The sequence below is a fragment of the Oncorhynchus nerka genome, linkage group LG19, assembly GCF_034236695.1.
Source record: "Oncorhynchus nerka isolate Pitt River linkage group LG19, Oner_Uvic_2.0, whole genome shotgun sequence".
Lineage (NCBI taxonomy): Eukaryota > Metazoa > Chordata > Actinopteri > Salmoniformes > Salmonidae > Oncorhynchus > Oncorhynchus nerka.
The window spans coordinates 18,919,323-18,944,068 of NC_088414.1; the positions used below are offsets into that span (position 1 = coordinate 18,919,323).

Genomic DNA, 24,746 nt, shown 5'->3' on the forward strand with positions numbered 1-24,746 from the left:
CCATATTGAAGCCACTCGATCATGTTGATAAGATAAACAACAAGGAAGATGTTGACGTGAGAGATGACTAACAGAAAGCAAACACACACAAATGACTGGTATCAAACAATTTAACCAATGTCAAGCTTTGATTTGCCAACACAATTGGTAATTTGCCATGTCCAACAATAAATCAGGGAACAGCACTGTCACTTTCATCTGGTCTCACTGTGACCCTCTCTACAGACATTTCTTAACCGAACAACAATATTTTGCTATTTATCACAACATTGAAATAATGTAAATGTACTGTGATGTGTATAGGAAATGGTTTTCTGAACTAATTAAAAGTTTGAATTATTTGACCATTAAAATTATACAGTTTTAATAAACATGTAATAATATATCCTATACAGCAAGCATTACCATGTGTCAATATGATTTTCGACTAGGTAAATAATCTGAATATATTGAGCTAGCCTACTAATGGTCTAATTCTAAGCATTTCTTATAAATTGCTCTGAAATAAGCAAGACTGTACTGTGGACTCAGATGGCTTACTTTTAAATAGAATGAGCTGCAAATTAAAAAAAAAAAATATATATATATATATATATATATATGATTGCGAATCAGCATTCCAAGATATTGTAAATTAACATGGGGCCATTGTAATTAATTAACGTCAACAATACATACATAATATTTACAACAATAATTCACATTTCAGGTTAAAATGGCTGTCTACTAAATTGGAATATATGTTGTAAATAAAATGCATGCAGGGACCCTTGAAAAAGAGAAGAAAGAACCCACGAGCCCATCACAGAGAGAGACAGGCACACACGCAGGTGGACAAGAGCAATAAACCAGTAGTCTGGTCACACACGGTGCATAAAAGTGTATTCTTTCTCGTCTACCTGTTATTTTAGATAAGAATGGCAATAACAGGTTTAAAATCCAGTGTAGGCCCATGTCAAAACCAAGAACTCAAAACTGAATATTATTGTTGGCTAATATGCTTACCTATCACCAACACCAAGTTTACTAGGCTAGTTAAAGGCCCAACTAGTATCTCATTATTGTCGAGACAATGTTGCATGCATTTTGGAAATCTGATCAGATTCTTGGAGCTAGGCTATTATGGCAACATCCACATTTCTATATAGCACAGCTGGTCAAAAAGCAAAATGTTTGTTTTCATGACTTTAATTATAGCCAATTTTGACATTGCAGATGGCCTGGTTTAGGGGAAATTACTCAGTTCTGCCTCCAGAACCAGACTCGTGACAATACAAGTCAACCTGCTATTGCACATGTGTAAATAGCCAACTAATAGACTTACTTCTTCCGTGGTCTTTCATGAAAGTAATGATTTCTTTATAATAGCTTGGTGAGTCTTCATATGGAAAGGCACCAACTGTGACATTTTCATCCTTCAAATTTAGGTAAATTCCTTCAGAGAGGAAGTAGTGAGGTCGGTCATCTTTTTTCAAATCGTGGAAAATCAGAATGGCACGAGAGGTCCAATTATAGTGCGCGTGAATAATGTTTGCAAAGTCTCCCAGTTTGGTGGTCGAGGGTCCGGTGCGAACAATCGTATTGTACTCGTCCCCTTTATCAAACCCATATGCGGTTCCTCCCGCAGTTATCAATGGGAGTTTCCAATGGGATGCAAATCTTCCAACAGAGGCCACTGAATACACACACCCTGGTCCAAAGAAAGCATCTGGTTTATTATAAAGTTTGGTGTCCACGGCGATAATCTGTGCCTTATTTTCTGCGCAGACACCGGTTGAATCCTCCGTGCTGAAATTCAAGAGTTGAATAGAGTGGCCTTTGAGAAGTCCGTGCTTCTTCTGGAGATTCTCGTTCGCCATAAGAATTGCTGGGAAAACCCGAGGCAAAGCCCATGGATACTTGTGGTAATTATCGGGAAGCATCACCGCAACTGTGATATTATTTTCCATATTCATTCGACACCTGGATATGAGAGAATATGTGAATAACACAAATAAACAATATCCAAGTTCCGTTTTATATCCCATTGCTCTAATTTGAAGTTAAATAAATCCAAGAAAACGGACCTCGTGAGTTCACCTGGGAAGTGGTAAAACGCCTTACTGTCCTGAAACCGAACCATATGGTTCTCTATTGAAATGCAATTTCAGTCAAAATAACAAATGCTTAGGTAATCCATGTGTAATTTATCCTCTATAATTTTGTTCTAATTGTTCTCCGGCAGCGTGATTCCGGGAGTTGTTCACTTCGGTGCACTAATTGTTCTCCAGCAGCGTGATTCCGGGAGTTGTTCACTTCGGTGCAGTTTTCGGACTGATGTTCCTCAACTCCCCCCTCAAAGTGTGATAACATCCATCCATATGACTATAATCACTGCAACCTTCAATACACCCCCCACACGTGATATCACAGGTCCGAGAAAGACAGGGATGAGGCGCCCCCTGCCTGCTGTCACAGTTCTTCAATCTTGGTCCTGGAGACCCACATGGTGTGCAAACTTTTGTTCAGCCACAGCACTAACAGAACGGATTCAACTACCATTGAATCAGGTGTGAGTACTGGGGGTTGGAACAAAAACCTGCACCCCATGTGGGTCTCTAGGACCAGGAAAATAGATAATCAGTTAAATATAAACTGGCTTGGACAATAATCTGAAAGACAATTTATCAGTTGTGTTGAAATCCATGAGAGTTGAATAAACCAAAATCCAAGCTAATACACATGACAAACTCCGATGCCGAATTTGATATACACAAATCTAAGATTCCACAATGATCCACTAGAGGTCAGGAGTTCCTCACAGGACTTAATTTCAGCAAGCTCTACTACATGAAATCAAATGTATTTATATAGCCCTTCTTACATCAGCTGATATCTCAAAGTGCTGTACAGAAACCCAGCCTAAAACCCCAAACAGCAAGCAATGCAGGTGTAGAAGCACGGTGGCTAGGAAAAACTCCCTAGAAAGGCCAAAACCTAGAGAGGAACCAGGCTATGAGGGGTGGCCAGTCTTCTGGCTGTGCCGGGTGGAGATTATAACAGAACATGGCCAAGATGTTCAAATGTTCATAAATGACCAGCATGGTCAAATAATAATAATCACAGTAGTTGTCGAGGGTGCAACAAGTCAGCACCTCTGGAGTAATTGTCAGTTGGCTTTTCATAGCCGATCATTAAGAGTATCTCTACCGCTCCTGCTGTCTCTAGAGAGTTGAAAACAGCAGGTCTGGGACAGTTAGCATGTCCGGTGAACAGGTCAGGATTCCATAGCTACATGCAGAACGGTTGAAACTGGAGCAGCAGCATGGCCAGGTGGACTGGGGAGAGCAAGGAGTCATCATGCCAGGTAGTCCTGAGGCATGGTCCTAGGGCTCAGGTCCTCCGAGAGAGAGAAAGAAAGAGAATTAGAGAGAGCATACTTAAATTCACACAGGACACCGGATAAGACAGGAGAAGTACTCCAGATATAACAAACTAACCTTAGCCCCCCGACACATAAACTACTGCAGCATAAATACTGGAGGCTGAGACAGGAGGGGTCAGGAGACACTGTGGCCCCATCCGATGATACCCCCGGACAGGGCCAAACACTTTGCCAAAGAAGAGCCCCCACACCACTAGAGGGATATCTTCAACCACCAACCTACCATCCTGAGACAAGGCCGAGTATAGCCCACAAAGATCTCCGCCACAGCACAACCCAAGGGGGGGCGCCAACCCAGACAGGCAGATCACAACAGTGACTCAACCCACTCAAGTGAGTTGAGTAATAATCAATGTTTTATTAGCTCAGGCAATTGTAATGTTATCATAAGGGAACCCCAAATGACAAAGTCCAAACACATGTCAATTCAATATGCTGAAAAACTGCGTATGATTCGGAGTCCCCAAAAGTCATGACAAGCAGTCCGAAACTAAGTCAAGCGACCTGGATGATCAACAATAAAGAGAGAATGATTGGTTCATGCTCATTATAGCCATTTGTATTGTAAGACAGTAATCAGCACAATGCTTGGTGCTTTCAGTTGCCTTCCAAACCTATTCCTGAACAGGTTAATCTTGGAAACTGTAGTCTCTGGCTGCAATGCTGCATCATATACATTTAGAAAACAAATCAGATACCTCCGTTTTTCAGTTCTACCTCTTTCCTCCTCCTCATCTCCTCTCCCCATCAGTTGGTGGACTTTGGCAGTCTGTAGACACCTGCGGACACGATGAGCTGATGGTCTCGCACTTTCCTCTGCAGGAAGGCCTGCAGCTCATTCACGTCCATCTCTGTGACAACGGGTCCCGTGGCAACGAACATCCGGAGCATGGAGTGGATGCGCTCCAGGGTCATGGTCTCCAGGTTGGTCAGCATAGCCTGGATGTAGGCCCAGAACAACTGCACAAAGAGGAGAGAGAGAACCTGTGCTGTTAGTGCTAGCGTGATTTGTATTTGACAGGAAATGTGTATTTATATTTTAATTACATGCCTCCGATGTGTGTGTGTTTGTGTGTGTGTGTGTCTGCCTGCATACCTGTAATTTCTCTTCCCTCTGTTCTGAATGGGTGGTGGTATTGGAGTCTCCCTCCTCGTCGCTGTCGATCAGCATCTCCCCTCTCTCAGGTTTCTCCCGGGACGAGCCGGTCTCCAGGATAGAGTAGTGTCCCCCAGCCTCCTCCTTCAGGACCCCCTGCTGCTGCCACAGAGCCAGCTTCCTTCTCGCCACCTCCTGCGGCACCCCCAGGACCCCACTCAGCTCCTCCAGAGTCCACGAGCCTTCAGGAGAGAGAGACAGATAGAGATGGCAAAAGTTAACCGTAGTTACACATACAATGTCTGTATACAATGATAAGTTGCACAAAAGGCAGCCTGTGACGGCCGGAGTTCTGACTTTTGTCCTGGAAGTGCAGGATGATGGCAGCGTGGATGGGGGACACAGTCAGGTTAGTCAGAGTCCTGTCCTCCAGCTCCACATCTAGTGTCACTGAGCCCAGATGAGGCTTCCAGCTCAGTGTCCTCATCGCCTGGGAAACCATTTGAATTATGGAATTATTTGATATCAAAAAATGCAATTTCCCTATTCTCTGTTTATAAGGACTTGAGTAAAACATACAGACTGGCACCTATGCTACATCATCATCAGGTACCTTGAGTTTCTCATAGCGGTGTGTGTAGGCCTCCATGGCCTGGGAGGCCAGGAGCGGGAGCTCCATCTTCTCCTCCTTCAGTGTGGGCCAGAACTCAGAGGACAGGATCATGGCAGTCAGGGCCATGGGGGAGTGCTCCTCCTCACCTAGCCTGGACTCCTCTTCACGGATGTTGGTGTTGATCCTCCGGGAGTCAGCCACATCCTGAGAGAGAGAGAGAGAGAGAACAGAGAGAGAGAGAGAGAGAACAGAGAGAGAAGAGAGAGAACAGAGAGAGAACAGAGAGAGAACAGAGAGAGAACAGAGAGAGAGAGAGAACAGAGAGAGAACAGAGAGAGAACAGAGAGCGAGAGAAGAGAGAGAGCGAGAGAGAGAACAGAGAGAGAGAGCGAGAGAGAGAGAGAGTGAGAGAGAGAGCGAGAGAGAGAACAGAGAGAGAGAGCGAGAGAGAGAACAGAGAGAGAGAGCGAGAGAGAGAGAACAGAGAGAGAGAGCGAGAGAGAGAGTAAGGCTTTGTCCTAAAGTGTTTCAATGGTCTCTGTTCTTTGTCTTGGTTCATTAACTTGTGTCTCCATGCCTTATTCTATGAAAAACACTGGTAGGTGAAAGGACTATACATTTTCAAAGATACTAGGAAGTCACTTTGAGAATCATGTTGTCATAGCACATTCTAACATAAATGGTAACTCAAGATTTCAAAGTCACGCCCTGCTTTACCTTCAGCATCACCTCACAGTAGTGCATGTGGGACTCTCCGAATCGCAGCTTGAGTAACTCCACGTTACGTATCTCCCTGGAGGCACATGAGAAAAGTTCATTACTATTAAAAGAATATATATATAGATTTAATTTAACCAAAATGTCCACACAGAAATACCAACACCAATATGCACATAATATTAAGAGTGACTGCAAAAAGTTGAGTAATGTACTGTATAGTGCTGAGATACAGATGCTGGTACTAGCTACTGTAAATTAGTGTTGTGTACCTGGCGGTATTGTAGTTGAACTGGTGGAGAAGTCGGTCTGCCAGGACAGTTCTGTACTCATCTATGAAGATCTCTTTACTGCCGTATATGCTGACCAGAAGACTGATGATGTCAGACGAACGCCGCTTGGAGCCTGTCTTGTCTAAAGGGTGAGAAAGAAAGATGAGTGTATTTAGTAAAAGAGACGTGACGGAGAGGTGAAACATGTCTAGTTCAATACAGCAGAAACAGGAAAAAGCAACGGACACAGTTTGTCTAGTCTAGTGTGATGAACTTTGTGGGTCCACTGAGGGTACTGACCTGTGACAGCATCCTTAGGGTCTGGGGTCCATTCCTCTGGGTCGCTGCCCTCGTCCTCACTGTCCTGGGTCTCCAGGGTCACAGGATCGGCACGGGACAGCTCATTGGCCAGGTCACTGCAGCCCTCCGCGTCCCCAGTAAGGCTGGCCACTATCTGACGTACCGTGTCCTCCCGCGTCCTGGCAACAAACCACAGACGTCACATCAATGTCACGTCAACAACAACACAATATGCTATGGGAGTCAAATCAGTAAGTAAAGAACAATCTTCTCTAACATTTTGCCTCCCAATAAAGGTTTGCTTTGTACATAAATACTCATGAGGGAATAAAATAATAGATAACTAAATAGAGATTACGATAATACACATGCACCCACCTGAGGTACTTGCGGATTGGTTGGCAGGCAACCTGCAGGATGACCATAGATGGGTCCAGCTCCCGTAGGGCCTTTATGGCTGAGATGTATACAGTGATGATGTCAGAGGTATGGACTCCTAGAAGCGGAGAAGAATGTTGTTGAGAAGGGATTAACTAACACAAGTCTTATCACTCCAGCTTCTTCTGCAACCCTGTATTTGCAAACAAAACATAGAGCCAAACACCAATCACTGTTCCTAACCCATCATTGGTTCACTGACCTGGGTGAAGCAGACGGGTCTCAAAGGCTGTCTTAAGGGAGGTGAGGAGCTGCTGCCTCTGATTGGTTCTCTCTAGACAGAATTTGAGGTCCTCAATGGCAGGCTTTGACTCAGGGAAATCTGACAGGGACAGAATGTGAGGACGGAAGAAATGACAAAACACTTTCTACCTTCTTTCCCCCTTATCAAATCTCTTCCCTATGCCATCGACACCCACAGGTGACAGCTTTATGTTCTTACTCTCTGTTTCATAAACCATCACCCTATCTCCTCTCTCTGTTCCCTAACCCCTCACCTCTAATGATGCTGAAGAGCTCCTCGATCCTCATGTTGACATAGATCCTGCAGAAGAACTGGTGCATGTGACACCTCCAGCGCTGCAGCACGGCGTTGGCTGGCTGGCCCACCTCCCCAGCCCTGCTGCCTGTGCCATTGGGCACCGTACCCAGTCCACCCTCTTCACTGGAAAACACCCTGCTCAACCAGCCTAACACCAGCTCTAGCCACTGGAGAGAGAGAGAACGACAGAGGGACTTGAGAGAGTGTTTGTAAGTAAGTGTAAAACCGATAAATGATCACATTTCTGAGATTTGGACTTGGTGTAGTAAATTGTTTCATAGACAAATCATGTTTGGTCAGCAACCTATTCTGTTAAATAATGCAAGCTAGAAAAGAATAACTTGTTGATAGGTCATGTCACATTATTATGTTAAGTGGTCCTCCCATAGACAGGCTCTCTAGTATACTGTACCTCCTGAAAGCTGAAGAGGAAAGAGCTCTCGTACTCCCCCCTGCAGTGCTGCTCCATCCGCTGCTCAATCAGTTTGTGTAAGATGGACGTCACTGCCTCTGAACTAACCCGCTCCAATAGCTGCAACCTGGACCTGGAGGGTGGGAAAAGTGGGTAAAGACAGCTGCAGAGACACTACAAACACGGCTGGCACAGATGTAGACAATGGTTGTTCTAGCACAATGTATAGAGCATACAGTGACATGGCCACGCCTCTATTCACTCACAGTATGTGGCTGAGCTCTTGCAGCTGCTCCAGGGCCTCCTGACACCAGCACTGCTGAGTGGGGACAGTGCAGCCCAGACAGACACCCCCATCAGGCCCCCTGCCCCCTTCCTCAGCCTCCCCCTTCTGGCTCATGTGCACAGAGAAGGTCCTGCTGTAGAACTCCAGTATTCTCATCTGGAGCACAGCCGAGGGGGAGAAGAGTAGAATGGCCCTGATGACGGAAAAGGCCCTCTCCCGGAGACCCCTGGCCCCAGGGCCACACAGACCATCCCGGCCCTCATCCTGCCAGGTACCCAGCCTCTCCAACCCTCCTGTGAAAAGGGACAGAGGGCAATTATTTTACGCATTTGACAGCATTCTGTTCAGTCAAAATTCCAGTATTAAGGGTGTAGTCAACTGTAACCTGAATGTTTGAACTCACCTAGGAAAGGTTCCAGTCTGTCCAAAAGGGTACGGAAGGCAATGAGTAGGCTCCTGGTCCTATCCTTCTCCCCAAGTTCATTCTCTGGCTGCTTCAGTCCAGCCCAAAACTCAGGGGCCACTGCAGTGGTCAAACGCACCTGCAGGGTCTCCAGGAGCCATCCCTCCAGAAACTGACCCAGACCATTTGAGCACAACAGGCTAAGCCCCTCACAGAGAGACCCATCAGACATTGTGTCGTCATTGGACACTGGAGACACCTACAGACAGAGGAAATGTGTCACGTTCTTATAAACAGACACGGACTATGGTTTGTAGGTACATTGATAGATAGATCAACATTGGTCTTAACTAGCTATGTAATTCCTAATGTCATGTGAATGTGTTAGCTAGCTACATTTCCAGCAATCAACCACAGTAGCGCAATTGATCTAATTTCATTCTCACATAAAAGGAAGGCAACCTATGTCAACAACACAAGGTACCTTGCGTAGGCAAGTTAGGTCCATCTACTCACCAGAGCTGCAGTTACAGTGTCCCAAGCAGAAGGTAGCCCCTGTGGTACTGAGAATAACCTCTCAGCGGAGTCCATCATCACCACGGTTGGACCAAATTACTCAGCGAGAACCATTCGATTGTGTATTGTCAAAGTTATCGTCTGTGTTATATCACTCATCCATATTAAGGTGTACCTAGTATGGCTCATAATACTAACATGTCTCTAATACTAATATGTCTCTGAAGTTATTGCGTTCTCGCACAAGCCTGTGGCGCATAATACTGACGTATGTGTGGTTGCGGAACTTATAAAAGTGTGGCGGAAGTGAAGTGCCAGTTTGTTCGTTGGAGGGATTTTGAAGCTAAGGGGTGGGTGATGAAAATGATTTTATTTCGATTGCCTCAGTCTTTGCAAATACTAGCCTATTTGTCAACTAGTTAAACCTAGCGCGAGAGAGAGTTAACTGTAGCACTATTGGCTTCAAACTAGAGATGAGAAACCGAAGCATTCACGTGCTAGTCCGAAATAGGAGACGTCCGACTTGCTAATTGGTTGTATTTATACACGTGCGCGTTCATTCAATTAGCGAGTCAGAAATGTCATAGTTTCCTCGTTCCGAATAGCATGTCAACGCGGCATTTCACCAAATTGTGCAGAAAATGGCTAATTACTGAGCTTTTTTAGCGACATCTGCTAGTCAGTAATGAAAAGCAGCGTTTGATGTTGAGATACTTTTGGTAATGTAGTGTATGTGGCACCTACTCGTCGAATATCTAATTTCAAAATCATAGGTATTCATTTGGAGTTGGTCCCTCCCTTTGCTGCGACAACAGCCTCCACTCTTCTAGGGAGGCTTTCCACTAGATGTTGGAACTTGCTTCCATTCAGCCACAAGCATTAGTAAGGTCGGGCGATTAGGCCTGGATTGCAGTCACGTTCCAATTGATCCCAAAGGTGTTTGATGGGATTGAAGTCAGGGCTCTGCAGGCGAGTCAAGTTCTTCCACACCAATCTCGACAAACCATTTCTTTATGGACCTCGCTTTGTGCAGGGGGGCATTGTCAAGTTGAAACGGGAAAGAGCCTTCCCCAAAATGTTGGAACAAAATTGGAAGCACAGAATCATCTAGAATGTCATTGTATGGTGGAGGGTAAAGATTTCCCTTCACTGGAATTAAGGGGCCTAGTTCATCCACCAAACCTTACAGTTGGTACTATGCATTTGTCCATCAGACTGCCAGATGGTTAAATTTGACAAACTGACTTGTTGGAAAGGTGGCATCCTATAATGGTGACACGTTGAAAGTCACTGAGCTCTTCAGTAAGGCCATTCTACTGCCAATGTTTGTCTATGGAGATTGCATGGCGGTGTGCTCGATTTTATACAGTTGTACACAACAGGTGTGGCTGAACTAGCCGAATTCACTCATTTGAAAAGGGTGTCCACATACTTTTGTATATATAGTTTATATATATTTTTCCACAATATTAAGTAAATCACCCCATAATCAATTGCCATTGAAGGTTCGCCCCTTCCATCATGCTTCCCTTTTTTGCTGTCAAAAACGGAACATATGCCATTATTTCGGATGCTTTAAACATAATCGTATACTTTACTCAAAGCGAATTGTTTAAACAATGTGCTGAAAGGGTGGTGTCACAAAACGATTCTCAAAATATACCTAGTCTGGTCCCCAAGATCCCAACTCTACCTGCTGAGCAACTGTTCAGGTAACAAACCCTGTGTTATGTTCTGTTAATTACTGATGCCCTCCTTTAAGGTGGGAGCACCCTTGGTCATGTGCAGTGTTGTTCTGTTATTCTGGTACTAACTCCTGTTTGATAACTGCTTGTGACTGGTAGGGCCTCGAGCTGAGCGGTATGGAACATGTCCACTGCATCCACCCTCCTTTGTCTTTCTCTTGTACACGGCAGTCTGAATAATCCATCTGCATTTGTGTGGAGGGATGACAGCTTAAACTCAATGTCATACATATGACTGGCAAGGAACAGGGCATATCGCTGTAACCTGGCTGCTGTTATTGCTGGAATGCCTTTCTTTGGACTGAAAATGGAAAGCAACGGCTGGTGATCTGTAACCAGTGTGAAACGCTTGCCGTATGGGTGGAAATTCTTGACGCCCCACACTAGTGCCAGTGCTTCTCTGTCGATTTGTGAGTAGTTTTTCTCTGCATCATTCAATGTTCGTGACGCGAATGCAACTGGCCTCTCTGACCCATCTTTCAGTGTGTGTGAAAGGACTGCCCCTAATCCATAAGGGGACGCATCACAAGCCAACTTCACTGGCATTTCAGGGTCGTAATGCATCAGGACCTGTTCAGATGTTATGAGCCGTTTTGCCTCCAAAAATGCATTTTCACACTGCTCTGTCCACCGCCATGTCCTATTCTTTTCCAGGAGCTGATTTAGAGGCTGGAGTACTGCTGAAAGGTTTGGGAGGAATCTTCTGTAGTAATTGATCAGTCCCGTGAAAGATCTTACTTCTGTGAAGTTTTGTGGTCGTGGTGCCTGTACCACTGCCTCGATTTTGTCCTGTGTTTTGTGCAATCCATTGCAGTCAATCTCATGTCCACAGAAGACAATCTTGTCTTTGAAGAACTCACACTTCTTTAAGTTTGCCTGTAGACCATACTCTTTCAGTCTTTTCAGGACCTCTTCCAGGTTAGCCAGGTGCTCTTTGTCGGTGCGTCCTGTTATGATCATGTCATCCAGGATACACTGGGTTCCTGGGATTCCTTACAAAATCTGGTCAATAGTTCGTTGCCAAATGGCTGGGGCTGATGCAATGCCAAAAACCAGGCGGTTATACCTGTATAGACCTTTGTGTGTGTTTATTGTCAGGTACTGTTTGGAACTCTCTTCAACCGGTAGCTGCAGGTAAGCCTGTTTCAGATCGATTTTACTGAAGTGTTTCCCACCAGCTAGTGCAGCAAGGAGGTCATCCAGGCGTGGTAGGGGGTATTGGTCCACATGCAACATTGAATTCACAGTTACCTTGAAGTCCCCACACATTCTAACAGACCCGTCTTTATTCACAATAGGAACTATGGGTGTGGCCCATTCGCTTCTGTCCACTTTCGTCAGGATCCCTGTATCCTGCAGGCGATCGATTTCCGCTTCCACCTTTGGTCTCGGGGAGTATGGAACAGATCTGGCTTTGCAGAATTTGGGGGTTGCATCATCTCTTAGTACAAGTTTTGCTGTGAAGCCTTTTACTGTTCCCATCTGATCACTGAAAACTGTGTTGTATTTCTTCCGCAAGTGTTCCAGTGTTTGGTCTGTACCATTCTCTTTGGACTGGAACGTGTGGAGCATTTTCAAGTCACACCAGTTCAGCTTTATTTTTGAAAGCCATTCCCTACCAAATAATGGGGGGCCAGTTCCAGGCACCACATACAGCTGTAACTGCTGTGTTTGCCCCCCATAATGCACTCTGACCTGCAACGCCCCCATTGGGCTCAATCTCTCTCCTGAGTATGTCTTCAGCAACACATTTGTGTTCTTCAGCTTGATAGCCTTAAAGTGCTCATTGTAGTGGAGACAAGGAAAGATGTGACCTTGTCAAAAGTGTACACCTACACCATGTCAGGATGGCCAGCTACTGGCAGAAAGGAGCTGACTCCGTATTTCCAGCGGAGAAACGAAATTACAATGTACCAAGGATGTTTGATGTGGGGAATGAGGGTCATGATACCCCAGAAATGCCAACATCTAGTTTTGCAGCAATTACATGAAGGTCATGTTGGAATTGTCAAAATGAAGCTGCTCGCAAAGAGCCACTTCTGGTGGCCAGGTCTGGATCAACAGATAGAAAACATGGCGAAGAACTGTAGCGGATGTTTGGAAACCCTTCACATGCCTGCTCCTGTCCCAGTCCACCCATGGGAATGGCCCGCAGAGCCATGGCAGAGAATTCATGTGGACTATGCTGGTCCCTTTGAAAAGCACATGTTTCTGGTTATAGTGGATGCCCATTCCAAGTGGCCAGAGGTGTTTTGCACTGACTCCTCCACCTCAGCTCAGACGATAGTGTCTCAGAACAACGTTTGCACGCTTCGGTTTGCCACTGCAGCTGGTAAGTGACAACGCGCAAGCTTTTGTAAGTGACGAGTTTACAAGATTCATGTCAGTAAATGGAATCAAACACTCAACCTCAGCTCCGTACCACCCTGCCACCAATGGGTTGGCAGAACGCTTTGTGCAAACCCTAAAGCAAGGACTCCGTGCAGCAAAACGAGACGAAGGGACTTTGCAAACAAAACTGGCCAAGTTCCTGGCCTCCTACCGAAACACCCCACGACAAATGAAAGCCCAGCCGCACTGATGTTCGGGAGGCCTCTCCGCACACAGCTGGACATCATGAAGCCAAACAGGCGTAATGAAGTGCTGAACAAACTAGCCAAGATGCTCTCCGGTGGCCGGGAGCGCCATCTCCAAACAGGACAGGAAGTGATGGTGCGAGACTACAGAAGAGGAGGGAAATGGACAAGAGGGACCGTACACACACAAACGGGACCCAGAACTTACCAGGTTCAAGTGAGCCCAGACATAATGTGGCGGCGTCACATTAACCAAATGCATTCCACGGAAAACAGCACAACAATCGAGAGAGAACAGGCACAGATAGCTCCTGAGAGTGACACACAGGGAACTGTTGAGGACGGTGGGGCAGTAAAGAGACCCCAGGCTGAAAGAAGGGAACATGATGATGAAGGTGCTGCTATAGCAGAAGCTATAATGGAACAAGCACACACTGAGGATGTTCAGGAGCCTCCAGACAATCCGAGGCGCTACCCAGAACGAAGGCACCGTCCACCAGACAGACTAGACTTATAAACAAACAAACATAAACTAACTGTTCAAGTTCAAATTAAAAGATGCAAAATAACTACAAGTTCTGGGAAATGTTTCAGTTGTGGTTTGGTAAAAGTAACTCTGATTGTATAAGAGAAGAAATGTTATGTTCTGTTAATTACTGATGTCCCCTTTAAGGCGGGAGCACCCTTGGTCATGCGCAGTGTTGTTCTGTTATTCTGGTACTAACTCGTTTGAGTAAATGTGAAGCTCCAGTTCAATTGCTTGTATTCCGAGTCTTTCTTATTACATAAATAAGTACTAAGTGTTAAGACACTACACCCTGGATGAAGAAATACTAACTACATTGAAGTACGGTGTCCAGTAGAGGTCGTTGTTTGAAAGCAGCTTGAAATCGAAGAAAAAAACGGAACCACGTTGGAATTGCTGTCAGAGGAAGGCCCTAAAAATGATCAGAGACTCCAGCCAGTCTAGTCATAGACTGTTCTCTCTGCTACCGCACAGCAAGCAGTACCGGAGCGCCAAGTCTTGGTCCAAGAGGCAAGACTCCTGAACATCTAATCAAATGGCTACCCAGACTATATGCATTGCCCCCTATTATACGCTGATGCTACTCATCTATGCATAGTCACATTAACAACTCTATTTACATATTACCTCGACACCGGTACCCCTTGTATATAGCACCGCTATTGTTATTTTACTGCTGATCTTTATGTTAGTCTCTTTTTTAAAAGGTATTTTCTTAAAACGGCATTGTGGGCTTGTAAGTAAGCATTATTTCACTGTAAGGTCTACCTGTTGTATTCGACCGATGTACTGTTGGATCCTGTATTTTACATTATAGCCATTACCATATATATGATTGAATATTATCTGCTGTTGGCTTGTGTGGATGTATGTATGTGTTATGCAACATAGCCGACTTGAAACATTGTTAAAAGTTTCAAGGCCATGGGCCTTTCTCATGATGGAAAAGTAGCATGAAGACAGGAACTGTTCAATGAGTTGGGAGGGGGGCACATTCAGAGCGGGGTGTTGCGAGAACAAGCGGTCTTTTGTTAGATAACAGGAGCCAGGTGCGAGATAACGGTATCTATCAAAGAAGCGCCAAGAGGCGGGGACCTGCCTGAGCGCCTGCAATAGGCTGAGCAAGTTTAAACCACGCCCAGTCTCTACTGTGATAGGCCAACAGACTGGTTGGAACTATGTCTATCACAGTATAAAGAATACTGTTTTACATACGTCTTGTCAGTTCTCTGTTCTGCCCTGCGTGGTATTACAGTGAGCCTGTATATACGAAAGTTGCATTTGCCATTTATTACTTAGCTAATAAAAAATACATAGTATAAAATCGGTGACTCATTGTTATATTTATCCTGATACCAGATTTGAATTTACGCAACCCTAACAATTTGGTGACCACCGACTTGATCTGGTAAAAGGACTTCGCTGGAAATTGTCCGGCCGATTGGCCAGTACTGTCGTCGGACGGTGTGTCTCACAAATCCTGACCGGTCAACTAAAAGAGGTAAGCAGACACCTGTTGTGAAAAACTAAAGTTCTGCACATTGGACTTATCCAAATTTAGTTTTGTGAGACACCTGTTTGATGTAAGTTACTAAATTTAAACTATTGTGACATGTGATATTGGAATATAGTTGAGAAAGTAATATCTCCATTGGCAACTGCAATTTTATTATTGATCAACAATACTTAATGGTGCATTGTGTATGGGATGTACTAGTATGCCTGGCTGGTAGGTGGTAACAGAGAACACTTACTACATGTATGAATGGTGGGTAACGGGTGACCACCAAAGTGTGAATGGAAAACCATATGATGCGAATGTGATGTACTAGGCAGGGCCAAGTGTGAATGACGGATATTTAAATTGATAACTCTGATTTGAGACTGATTTAGCCTTTGGGAAAGGGTCTCTCTAAGGTCCTAACAAAGCATAGGTGTGTGTGAAGTACATCGGGGAGTAAAGTCGTCGCACTGACTACCAAGTTTGAATGAGGCATTAAGTTGTTCTAGAAACGTGATCCGGTTGTCACGTTAGTCATATGGGGTGATTGTATTTTTTATTTTGTACATTTGGTATTGAAGTAAAGGTGATAATCCGGGGGACACTAGACTACTTAATACCCTAGGGGACCCACAGTGCATAATTGAGTTCTTACTTTAGACCTAATTGGGGGCCGATTTAGCCGTAGGGAAAGGGTACCACTTGGGTTTTAGTAAAGGCATAGGTTGTTGACAGTATTGTAGTGTACATAAAATGTCGTTGGAAATAGAAAAGGTGTTGAAAACGCTGAAGTCCACTCTAGAATTGAATGAAGGCAGAGAGGGTAAGGAGTGGAAGAGACTGGGTGAGAAGCTGTACAGAGAATGGACAGAAGGTGGGGCCATTGCATCTCCCATTGAAGCTTGCTGGGGTGAATGAAGAGTTGTGTGTGTATGGTGTAAATTGAAGCGAGTGTGGTACATTAGGTATTTCAGTTGGAGCTGGTACTGGTGAGAATGTTGAAAAAGTCGCAGCGTATTTCATGCACACGATTTGAGTCTCACAAATCTTCATTTACGCCAGTAAACTTCAACTTACACCATACACACACAAATCTTCATTCACCCCAGCAAGCAGACCAGTGGGAGACGCAATGGCCCCGCCTTTTGTCCATTCTCTGTACAGCTTCTCACCCCGTCTCTTCCACTCCTTACCCTCTCTGCCTTCATTCAATTCTAGAGTGGACTTCAGCGTTTTCAACACCTTTTCTATTTCCAACGACATTTTATGTACACTACAATACTGTCAACAACCTATGCCTTTACTCAAACACAAGTGGTACCCTTTCCCTACGGCTAAATCGGCCCCCAATTAGGTTTAAAGTAAGAACTCAATTATGCTCAATTATGCACTGTGGGTCCCCTAGGGTATTAAGTAGTCTAGTGTCCCCCGGATTATCACCTTTACTTCAATACCAAATGTACAAAATAAAAAATACAATCACTCCATATGACTAACGTGTCGACCGGATCACGTTTCTAGAACAACTTAATGCCTCACTCAAACTTGGTAGTCAGTGCGCCGACTTTACTACCCAATGTACTTCACACACACCTATGCTTTGTTAGGACCTTAGAGAGACCCTTTCCCAAAGGCTAAATCGGTCTCAAGTCCGAGTTATCAATTTAATTATCCGTCATTCACACTTGGCCCTGCCTAGTACATCACATTAGCATCATATGGCTTTCCATTCGCAATTTGGTGGTCACTCGTTACCCACCACTCATACATGTAGTCCCAGACTATCCAGTCACACTTTTATAATCAACTAGAATGAATCATACATGTAGTCCCAGACTATCCATTCACACTTTGGTGGTCACCCGTTACCCACCATTCATACATGTAGTAAGTGTTCTCTGTTACCACCTACCAGCCAGGCATACTAGTACATCCCATACACAATGCACCATTAAGTATTGTTGATCAATAATAAAATTGCAGTTGCCAATGGAGATATTACTTTCTCAACTATTTTCCAATCTCACACATCATAATAGTTTACATTTAGTAACTTACATCAAACAGGTGTCTCACAAAACTAAATTTGGATAAGTCCAATGTGCAGAACCTTTCACAGCAGGTGTCTGCTTACCTTTTTTAGTTGACCGGTCAGGATTTGTGAGACACACCGTCCGACGACAGTACTGGCCAATCGGCCGGACAATTTCCAGCGTCGTCCTTCTACCAGATCACGTCGGTGGTCACCATCTGTTAGAGTTCTTAAAACGGCATTGTGGGCTTGTAAGTAAGCATTATTTCACTGTAAGGTCTACCTGTTGTATTCGACCGATGTACCTACCATTTGATTTGAAATCAGTGGGATTTTGCAACCAATTGATCTATAATCCCCAAAACACACACATCCCTGGATCGGTCCTCTTTTCAATTCGCTGCAGCTACTGACTGGAACGAGCTGCAACAACCACTCAAACTGGACAGTTTTATTTCCATTCAGTCATGTCTCTTCATTCAAAGACTCAATCATGGACACTGACAGTTGTGGCTGCTTTGCGTGATGTATTGTTGTCTACCTTTTTGCTGTTGTCTGTGCCTAATAAGGTTTGTACCATGTTTTGTGCTGCTACCATGTCTTCGGTCTCTGTAGTGCTGTGGTGTGTTTTGTCCAATATTTTTATCTCAGCCCCCGTCCCTGCAGGAGGCCTTATGGTAGGCCGTCATTGTAAATAAGAATTTGTTCTTAACTGACTCGCCTAGTTAAATAAAGGTAATAAATGAGACCTAGAGACAGCCTCCAAGATGGCCGACCGTTGGTATCAACATACTTTACTCACCGTCGCATACGCCGATTCGTGGGGTCTGACATCTTTGCTAGTTACGGTTTCAGAAGTCCATTATAATTATTTTATTGCATTACACGAACCAGTGGTGAAAAAAAGACTTAAGCGTCATACTGGAGTAAAAGTAAAGATGCCTTAATAGAAAATGTCTCAAGTAAAAGTAACCCAGTAAAATACTACTTGAGAAAAAGTCTAAAAGTATTTGTTTTCAAATATACTTGAGTATCAATAGTAAAAGCATCAAAGTATAAATCTTTTTTTAAATGATTATATGAAGCAAACCAGATAGCCTAATTTTATTTTTTATTTATGGATAGGCAGGGGCACCCTCCAACACTAAGATATCATTTACAAATGAAGCATGTGCTTAGTGAGTCCGTCAGATCAGAGGCAGTAGGGATAACCAGGGATGTTCTCCCATAGGGCGGCGCACAATTGGCCCAGCGTCGTCCGGGTTAGGGGATGGTTTGGCCGGGATAGGCCTTCATTGTAAAATAAGAATTTTTTCTTAACTTACCTCGTTAAAAAAAACAAGGTTGTGTGAATTAAACCATTTTCATGTCCCGCTAAGCATTCAAAATGTAACAAGTACTTTTGGGTATCAGTCAAAATGTATGGAGTAAAAAGTACATTGTTTTCTTTAGGAATGTAGTGAAGTAAAAGTAGTTCCAAATGTAAAGTACAGATACCCCCAAAAAAGACTCATGTATTTTTTACTTAAGTACTCGTTTTCACCTTTATTTGAACAGGTAGGCTAGTTGAGAACAAGTTCTCCCTTTACACCACTGACATGAACATTGTACAAAATAATATACAGATATCACACATAGGAACCCATTACTACATGCACACTAGCACTGGAGCCCAGCATGAACCGTGAGCTAGAGCTGGGTTCTGGATCTTGATTAGGGAGGGGAAATATGCAGGCAAGAAGAAGCCCAATTTGTAAGTCGCTCTGGATAAGAGCGTCTGCTAAATGACTTAAATGTAAATGTAAGAAGCACAATGGAGGACCAAACCTGCCATCATTAGAATTAAATACATTCACACAAATGTATACATAAATATATAAATCCACACATAATCAAGGAAATAAAAAACTGACAAATGTAATTAATTTTCTCTACATATCTGTATGTATTTAATTATTTATCTATGTTTTATAATTATTCAAACTTTAATTCATTTTATTAAATATTTATTTCTGTACTTCTTCCACCAATATGATAATGAGGGTTGTCAGTCAAACGTCTGTAGGCGGTATCTAACAAACTATTGGTTGATCAATTTCACGTGTTTCTCCACTGCTTTTTCCTGCTTTTGCACCACCTATGTGAAGCTAGCCACAATAACGATTTGCCAGAATATTCGAATTTACGGTTTGCCTTCAAAATAAAAGTCCCACATTGAAACTGTCAGACAGACACAAATACTGGAATCATCCCATATTTTAACTGGATACTGCTTAACAAGTTTGGAATGTTATATCAATTCAACAAAAGACAATTTGCCCCCCCAAAATTGTTTAATCGCACTGTGGATTTATTAGACTTCACAATTGCAAAATGTGTGGGCTCAAAACAGGTGGGGCTATTAAATGAATCATTGTTAATTAACAGCAAGCTGGAGAGGTCACAGTCAAACTTAGATGCATAACGTGAGCTCTGTTGGGGCTGTCCCGTTAGATCTCTTATATACTACTTACACAGACAAGTTACATAGGCATTTTTCATAGGATTGGTTCCTGAAAAGAAAAGAAAATAAAAAACATTCCTGCAAAAAAAAAAGGATTGGTTCCTTCATGTGTCTGGCACATCTCCTATCTTGATTTATATAACATATTCTGGGCGTTCTGCCAGATGGTCCTAAGGAGGGGATCATGACGCCCCCCCCCCTTCATATCTTTACCAAGCACAGGCAGGAAACAAGGATTTTTTATGACACGAAAGACAAGATTAACATTTAAGGCTGTCTCTTCACATGATACATTTTCTCTCCCAAAATGTTATTAACTGTGAAGAGTTTACACAAATATTAGCGTCGTAGCTCTTTTTGAAGGACTTAAACTGTGGGAAATCACCTCACTATTCAACATATTGCACATTCTTATTGCAATGTACAGCTTTACCTGCGGATCTTGGGTACATGAAATGGGGTGTCAATCCATAGCACAACTGTGAAGAGTTTACACAAATATTAGCGTAGTGGTTTAAAAATCACATGATCAAACGAAGCTTCAGACGTCATTAAGCACGTAATAATGTTACTTTGAAACGAGCATCAGTACATTTGGTGCTTTCAAAACAACTGGGAACTCGGAAAAAACGAGGTCAAATCATGACGTCAGTGATTTTCATGTCGGAAGTTGGAGCCAAATTGTGGTCGCGGTGCCAAGAAAGTTAGGTAACACCTGGTTTAGTGGGAGGGGATATAACTCAAGAATGTTGGTATCATCCAAGTAGTATGCTATTGTGTGTGTGTGTGGACTGCAGATACACTGCAGCCCTTCTATGCTACAGCAGACCCTTGGGAAATATCCACAGACTATATTTCACCTTGCTGTAGCACTGCCATAAAACCCCTGACACTTGGGGTTACAATCAAGGCAAGGCATTCTGCTTATGTATAATTTAAATGCTTCCAACTCTGAGTAACTGTTTCAATCAGAGTCCATGTATCAGAAGCCCATTAGATGTAACTGTCTGACATGACTGGATAAATTAACCAGGATAAATGATCTAACCATGCAGACATGTCTCCTGTCAAGTTTAGCCCAAGTGATCTTCGTTATTTTTCAATGACATTGTCTGTGAGATCAATTGTACCCTTGATTCTCAATCCCAGTTATTTACAGTTTTGCTATATTTCATGTCAGCAGTTGTTATGAATCGTAATGAATGGCTTTGAAAATGTAGGCTAGTATTATGGAGCTGGTTAGATGGAGTGTTGGTGCGAATAGAGCCTCTCTTAAACCGGGAAGGAGATAGTCGGTAGCTGTGGTTTGAATTAGACGTGACCTCTAGCAGTGGGATTCAATAAATGTATGATTGACTCTCTGTCACACACACACGTCCTTCATCCATCATAGGCTGGAATGGGCTGATTCAGTAGGAATGGCCTGCTGAGTGTGTGGGACCTCAGTTTAGACATCCGCCTCCCTTTTACATTGTACACAACAAGTCTGACACGTATTTAGGAGGATAGGCTATAGGTCTCTAGGTTGTTTTCTCTTTGAAATACCCAGGTTTTCTACCATTTTCATGATGTTCGGACTCGGAATGCAGGCCCAGGCTATATTTGATGGTAAGCATTCATAATTATAAATAATTGATCTAGGCTACAGCTCAAACACTGTGAAAACCGAGAAGTTGTTTCCATGAGTACCTTGGTTGTTTCCACATTCCACCTCTTAACAGCCAGTGTTGTTTCTTTTACCTCAGGTATCGAGGAGCTGTGTTCTAAGAGGGATGAGCTGAACCGTCAGATCCAGCAGGAGGAGGTGGAGAAGGGTCGTCTGCAGCACGACATCCGTGTCCTCACCGAGAAACTACGCCGTGTCAACGAGAGCCTGGTCCGACGACACTCCGTCCGCGCTGACTTTGACCACACCATCGGCGAGACCGAGGGTGCCTTTATGAAGGTCAGGACCAGCTAGGGTTTAGGGTTTCTATTTTTCATGAGAAAAAAAAGTCTGTTTTTCAGTGTTATTTTAGTCTCACAAAACCATGAAAGCATATTATGTGAGCTTTACAGTACATATCAATTTGACTGCAAAAGGACCTGTAAATGTACTGGGTAAGATAACATTCTCCATGTCTTCTGTTCTCAAAGAACACTGGATGGAATTATTTGCAGCAATTCCAGACAGCAAACATCCCACGTGTTATCTTAATATCCAACTCCCTCGGTGTTACTAAGAGCATAATAGCAGAGCAAACAAACGCCCGTAAGTGTTGTTAATTAAAAACCACCGAGTGCTCAGAGTCTGACTCTTCAAATCAAATTGTTGCACAGCAGATAGTCTGATTAAGTGGTTGTCTAGCTGTATCCCGATCCCCACTTGACTCAGTCTATGGTATTTCATACAGTAAATGCAATGAATCTTATGTTGATTCATGTCTTACTCTCTCTAAGATTCTGGAGAGCTGTCAAACACTGCTGAGTGTAATAAAGAAGGAAGCAGGAAATCTCGGCAAAGCCACTGAACCCGGAAGGAAAGACCACTGACATCCAGACTACCGCCCCTAAACCTTACCTCTCACCCAGACACCAGCATTTCCCCTCACCCTTGTAACTGTGCACTGTTTGTACACTGAACAAAAATATAAATGCAACATGCGACCATTTCAAAGATTTTACTGAGTTACAGTTCATATAAGGAAATCAGTCAATTTACATAAATTCATTAGGCCCTAATCTATGGACTGGGAATACAGATATGCATCTGTTGGTCACAGATAACTTTTTTTTTTAAAGGTAGGGGCGTGGATCAGAAAACCAGTCAGTATCTGGTGTGACCACCATTTGCTTCATGCAGTGTGACACATCTCCTTCGCATAGAGTTGACCAGGCTGTTGATTGTGGCCTGTGGAATGTTGTCACACTCCTCTTCAATGGCTGTGCGAAGTTGCGGGAACTGCGATATTGGCGGGAACTGGAACACAATGTCGTACACGTCGATCCAGAGCATCCCAAACAAGCTCAATGGGTGACATGTCTGGTAGCTATGCAGGCCATAGAAGAAGTGGGATATTTTCAGCTTCCAGGAATTGTGTACAGATCCTTGTGACATTATCATGTTGAAACATGAGGGGATGGCGGTGGATGAGTAGCACGACAATGGGCCTCAGGATCTCGCCACGGTTTCTCTGTGCATTCAAATTGCCAACAATGAAATGCAATTGTGTTTGTTGTCCGTAGCTTATACCTGCCCATACCATAACCCCACCGCCACCATGGGGCACTCTGTTCACAACGTTGACATCAGCAAACCGCTCGCACACACACAACGCCATACACACTGTCTGCCATCTGCCCGGTACAGTTGAAACCGGGATTCCTCCGTGAAGAGTACCCTTCTCCAGCGTGCCAGTTGCCATCGAAGGTGAGCATTTGCCCACTGAAGTCGTTTACGATGCCGAACTCCAAGACCCTGGTGAGGCTGACTAGCACACAGATGAGCTTCTCTGCGCGGGTTTCTGACAGTTTGTGCAGAAATTATATGGCAACAGCTCTGGCTGGCATTCCTGCAAGCAGCATGCCAATTGCTTCCTTAAAACCTGAGACATTTGTGGCGTTGTTTAACAAAACTGCATATTTTGGAGGGCCCTTTTATTGTCCCCAGCACAAGTTGCACCTTTGCAATGCTGTTTAATCATCTTCTTGATATGCCACACCTGTCAGGTGGATGGATTAGTAAACAAATTTGTGCACAACATTTGAGAGAAATAAGCTTTTTGTGCATATGGAACATATCTGGGATCTTTTATTTCAACTCATGAAACATGGGACCGACATTTTACATGTTGCGTTTATATTTTTGTTCAGTATAATATACACTGAGTATACAAAACATTAAGAACACCTGCTCTTTCCATGACATAAGCTGACCAGGTGAATCCAGTTGAAAGCTATGATCCCTTATTAAGGGTACTTGTTAAATCCACTACAATCACTGTAGATGAGGCGGAAGAGACAGGTTAAAGAAGGATCTTTAAGCCTTGAGACATTTATGACACGGGTTGTGTATGTGTGCCATTCAGAGGATGAATTTGCAACACAAAAGATTTAAGTGCCTTTGAACGGGGTATGGTAGTAGGTGCCAGGCTCACTGGTTTGGTCAAGAACTGCAACACTGCTGAGTTTATCACACTCAACAGTTTCCCGTGTGTATCAAGACTGGTCCCACCCCCCCAAAGGACATCCAGCCAACTTCACATAACTGTGGGAAGCACTTGAGTCAACATTGACCAGCATCTCTGTGGAACGCTTGACACCTTGTAGAGTCCATGCCCCGCCGAAATGAGGCTGTTCTGGGGGAAAAAATGGGGGAAGTTCAACTCAATATCAGGAAGGTGTTCCTAATATTTGTATATACAGTATATTTATGTAAAATGTTTTGACTTTGTCTAATTGTCTACTGCTGTTCACTGGCATACTTATTTTATACCAATTGAATCATTTTAATAAAGATGATCTGTGAAGAATCCGTTCTCATTTGCCTATTGCAGTTTATGGGACACGCCCAGAAGTCATTCCTTGGGTTGTTTTTCTTGAGTGCTAGTGTCTTTCAACAGCGGCACACAAGATAAACACACACACACACACACTCCCGGTGAGATGCTGTCTGACACTTTGATATGTAATTACAGGTAAATATAGCACAATGCCGGTTTAGGTGGAAGCACGCTGCTCTATTCTTTCTACTAGTAAATCTCCACAACAAATAAAAGCTATTCTGAGATTTCTGAAGCTTTCTGTCCGCTTTGTTGATGTTCTGTTTATTCGGTCAGGTTTAACAATGCATTTATGAGGTTTGGC

At 43.6% G+C, this 24,746-nt stretch overlaps 3 protein-coding genes across 7 annotated transcripts in view; 1 reads left to right on the forward strand and 2 right to left on the reverse strand.

Annotated features, from left to right (window-relative positions):
- Positions 1-2,548, reverse strand: part of LOC115101146 (atrial natriuretic peptide receptor 2-like) — a 44,044-nt gene extending 41,496 nt beyond the window's left edge. For both annotated transcript variants that reach the window (XM_029620391.2, XM_065004768.1), the window contains exon 1: positions 1,325-2,548. In XM_029620391.2, coding sequence (XP_029476251.1) covers positions 1,325-2,027 — 703 coding nt within the window. In that variant the 5' untranslated portion in view covers positions 2,028-2,548. The remainder of the gene's footprint in view (positions 1-1,324) is intronic.
- A 101-nt stretch (positions 2,549-2,649) lies between these two features.
- Positions 2,650-10,273, reverse strand: LOC115101147 (anaphase-promoting complex subunit 2-like). 3 transcript variants are annotated; one of them, XM_029620394.2, is made up of 15 exons: positions 9,019-10,273; positions 8,503-8,761; positions 8,080-8,392; positions 7,814-7,946; positions 7,358-7,568; positions 7,063-7,182; positions 6,801-6,918; positions 6,423-6,601; positions 6,123-6,264; positions 5,851-5,926; positions 5,134-5,337; positions 4,878-5,010; positions 4,521-4,762; positions 4,142-4,384; positions 2,650-3,379 (listed from the first exon to the last, which is right to left on the reverse strand). In XM_029620394.2, exons 1-14 carry the CDS (start codon positions 9,094-9,096, stop codon positions 4,172-4,174), a joined length of 2,421 nt encoding a protein of 806 aa, XP_029476254.1. In that variant the 5' UTR covers positions 9,097-10,273; the 3' UTR covers positions 2,650-3,379; positions 4,142-4,171. The 3 variants fall into 3 exon arrangements, with proteins under 3 accessions (XP_029476254.1, XP_029476253.1, XP_029476252.1); XM_029620393.2 differs by having other exon boundaries at positions 4,123-4,384; positions 9,019-10,272; XM_029620392.2 differs by having other exon boundaries at positions 2,650-4,384; positions 9,019-10,272.
- A 6,941-nt stretch (positions 10,274-17,214) lies between these two features.
- Positions 17,215-24,634, forward strand: LOC115101148 (microtubule nucleation factor SSNA1-like). 2 transcript variants are annotated; one of them, XM_029620399.2, is made up of 3 exons: positions 17,216-21,509; positions 21,647-21,846; positions 22,341-24,633. In XM_029620399.2, exons 1-3 carry the CDS (start codon positions 21,467-21,469, stop codon positions 22,431-22,433), a joined length of 336 nt encoding a protein of 111 aa, XP_029476259.1. In that variant the 5' UTR covers positions 17,216-21,466; the 3' UTR covers positions 22,434-24,633. The 2 variants fall into 2 exon arrangements, with proteins under 2 accessions (XP_029476256.1, XP_029476259.1); XM_029620396.2 differs by having other exon boundaries at positions 17,215-21,846; positions 22,341-24,634.
- The last annotated feature ends 112 nt before the right edge of the window (positions 24,635-24,746 follow it).

What these genes read in the sequence shown, in the direction of transcription:
- LOC115101147 (XM_029620394.2), bottom strand. Translation starts at nt 9,096, where the DNA reads ATGATGGACTCCGCTGAGAGGTTATTCTCAGTACCACAGGGGCTACCT. An exon ending in CAGACTGGAACCTTTCCTAG is followed by an intron (nt 8,393 to 8,502) that starts GTGAGTTCAAAC and finishes CCCTTTTCACAG; the next exon opens with GAGGGTTGGAGAGGCTGGGT. An exon ending in GACCCGTCTGCTTCACCCAG is followed by an intron (nt 6,919 to 7,062) that starts GTCAGTGAACCA and finishes CTCCGCTTCTAG; the next exon opens with GAGTCCATACCTCTGACATC.
- LOC115101148 (XM_029620396.2), top strand. Translation starts at nt 21,583, where the DNA reads ATGAGTACCTTGGTTGTTTCCACATTCCACCTCTTAACAGCCAGTGTT. An exon ending in CCGAGGGTGCCTTTATGAAG is followed by an intron (nt 21,847 to 22,340) that starts GTCAGGACCAGC and finishes ACTCTCTCTAAG; the next exon opens with ATTCTGGAGAGCTGTCAAAC.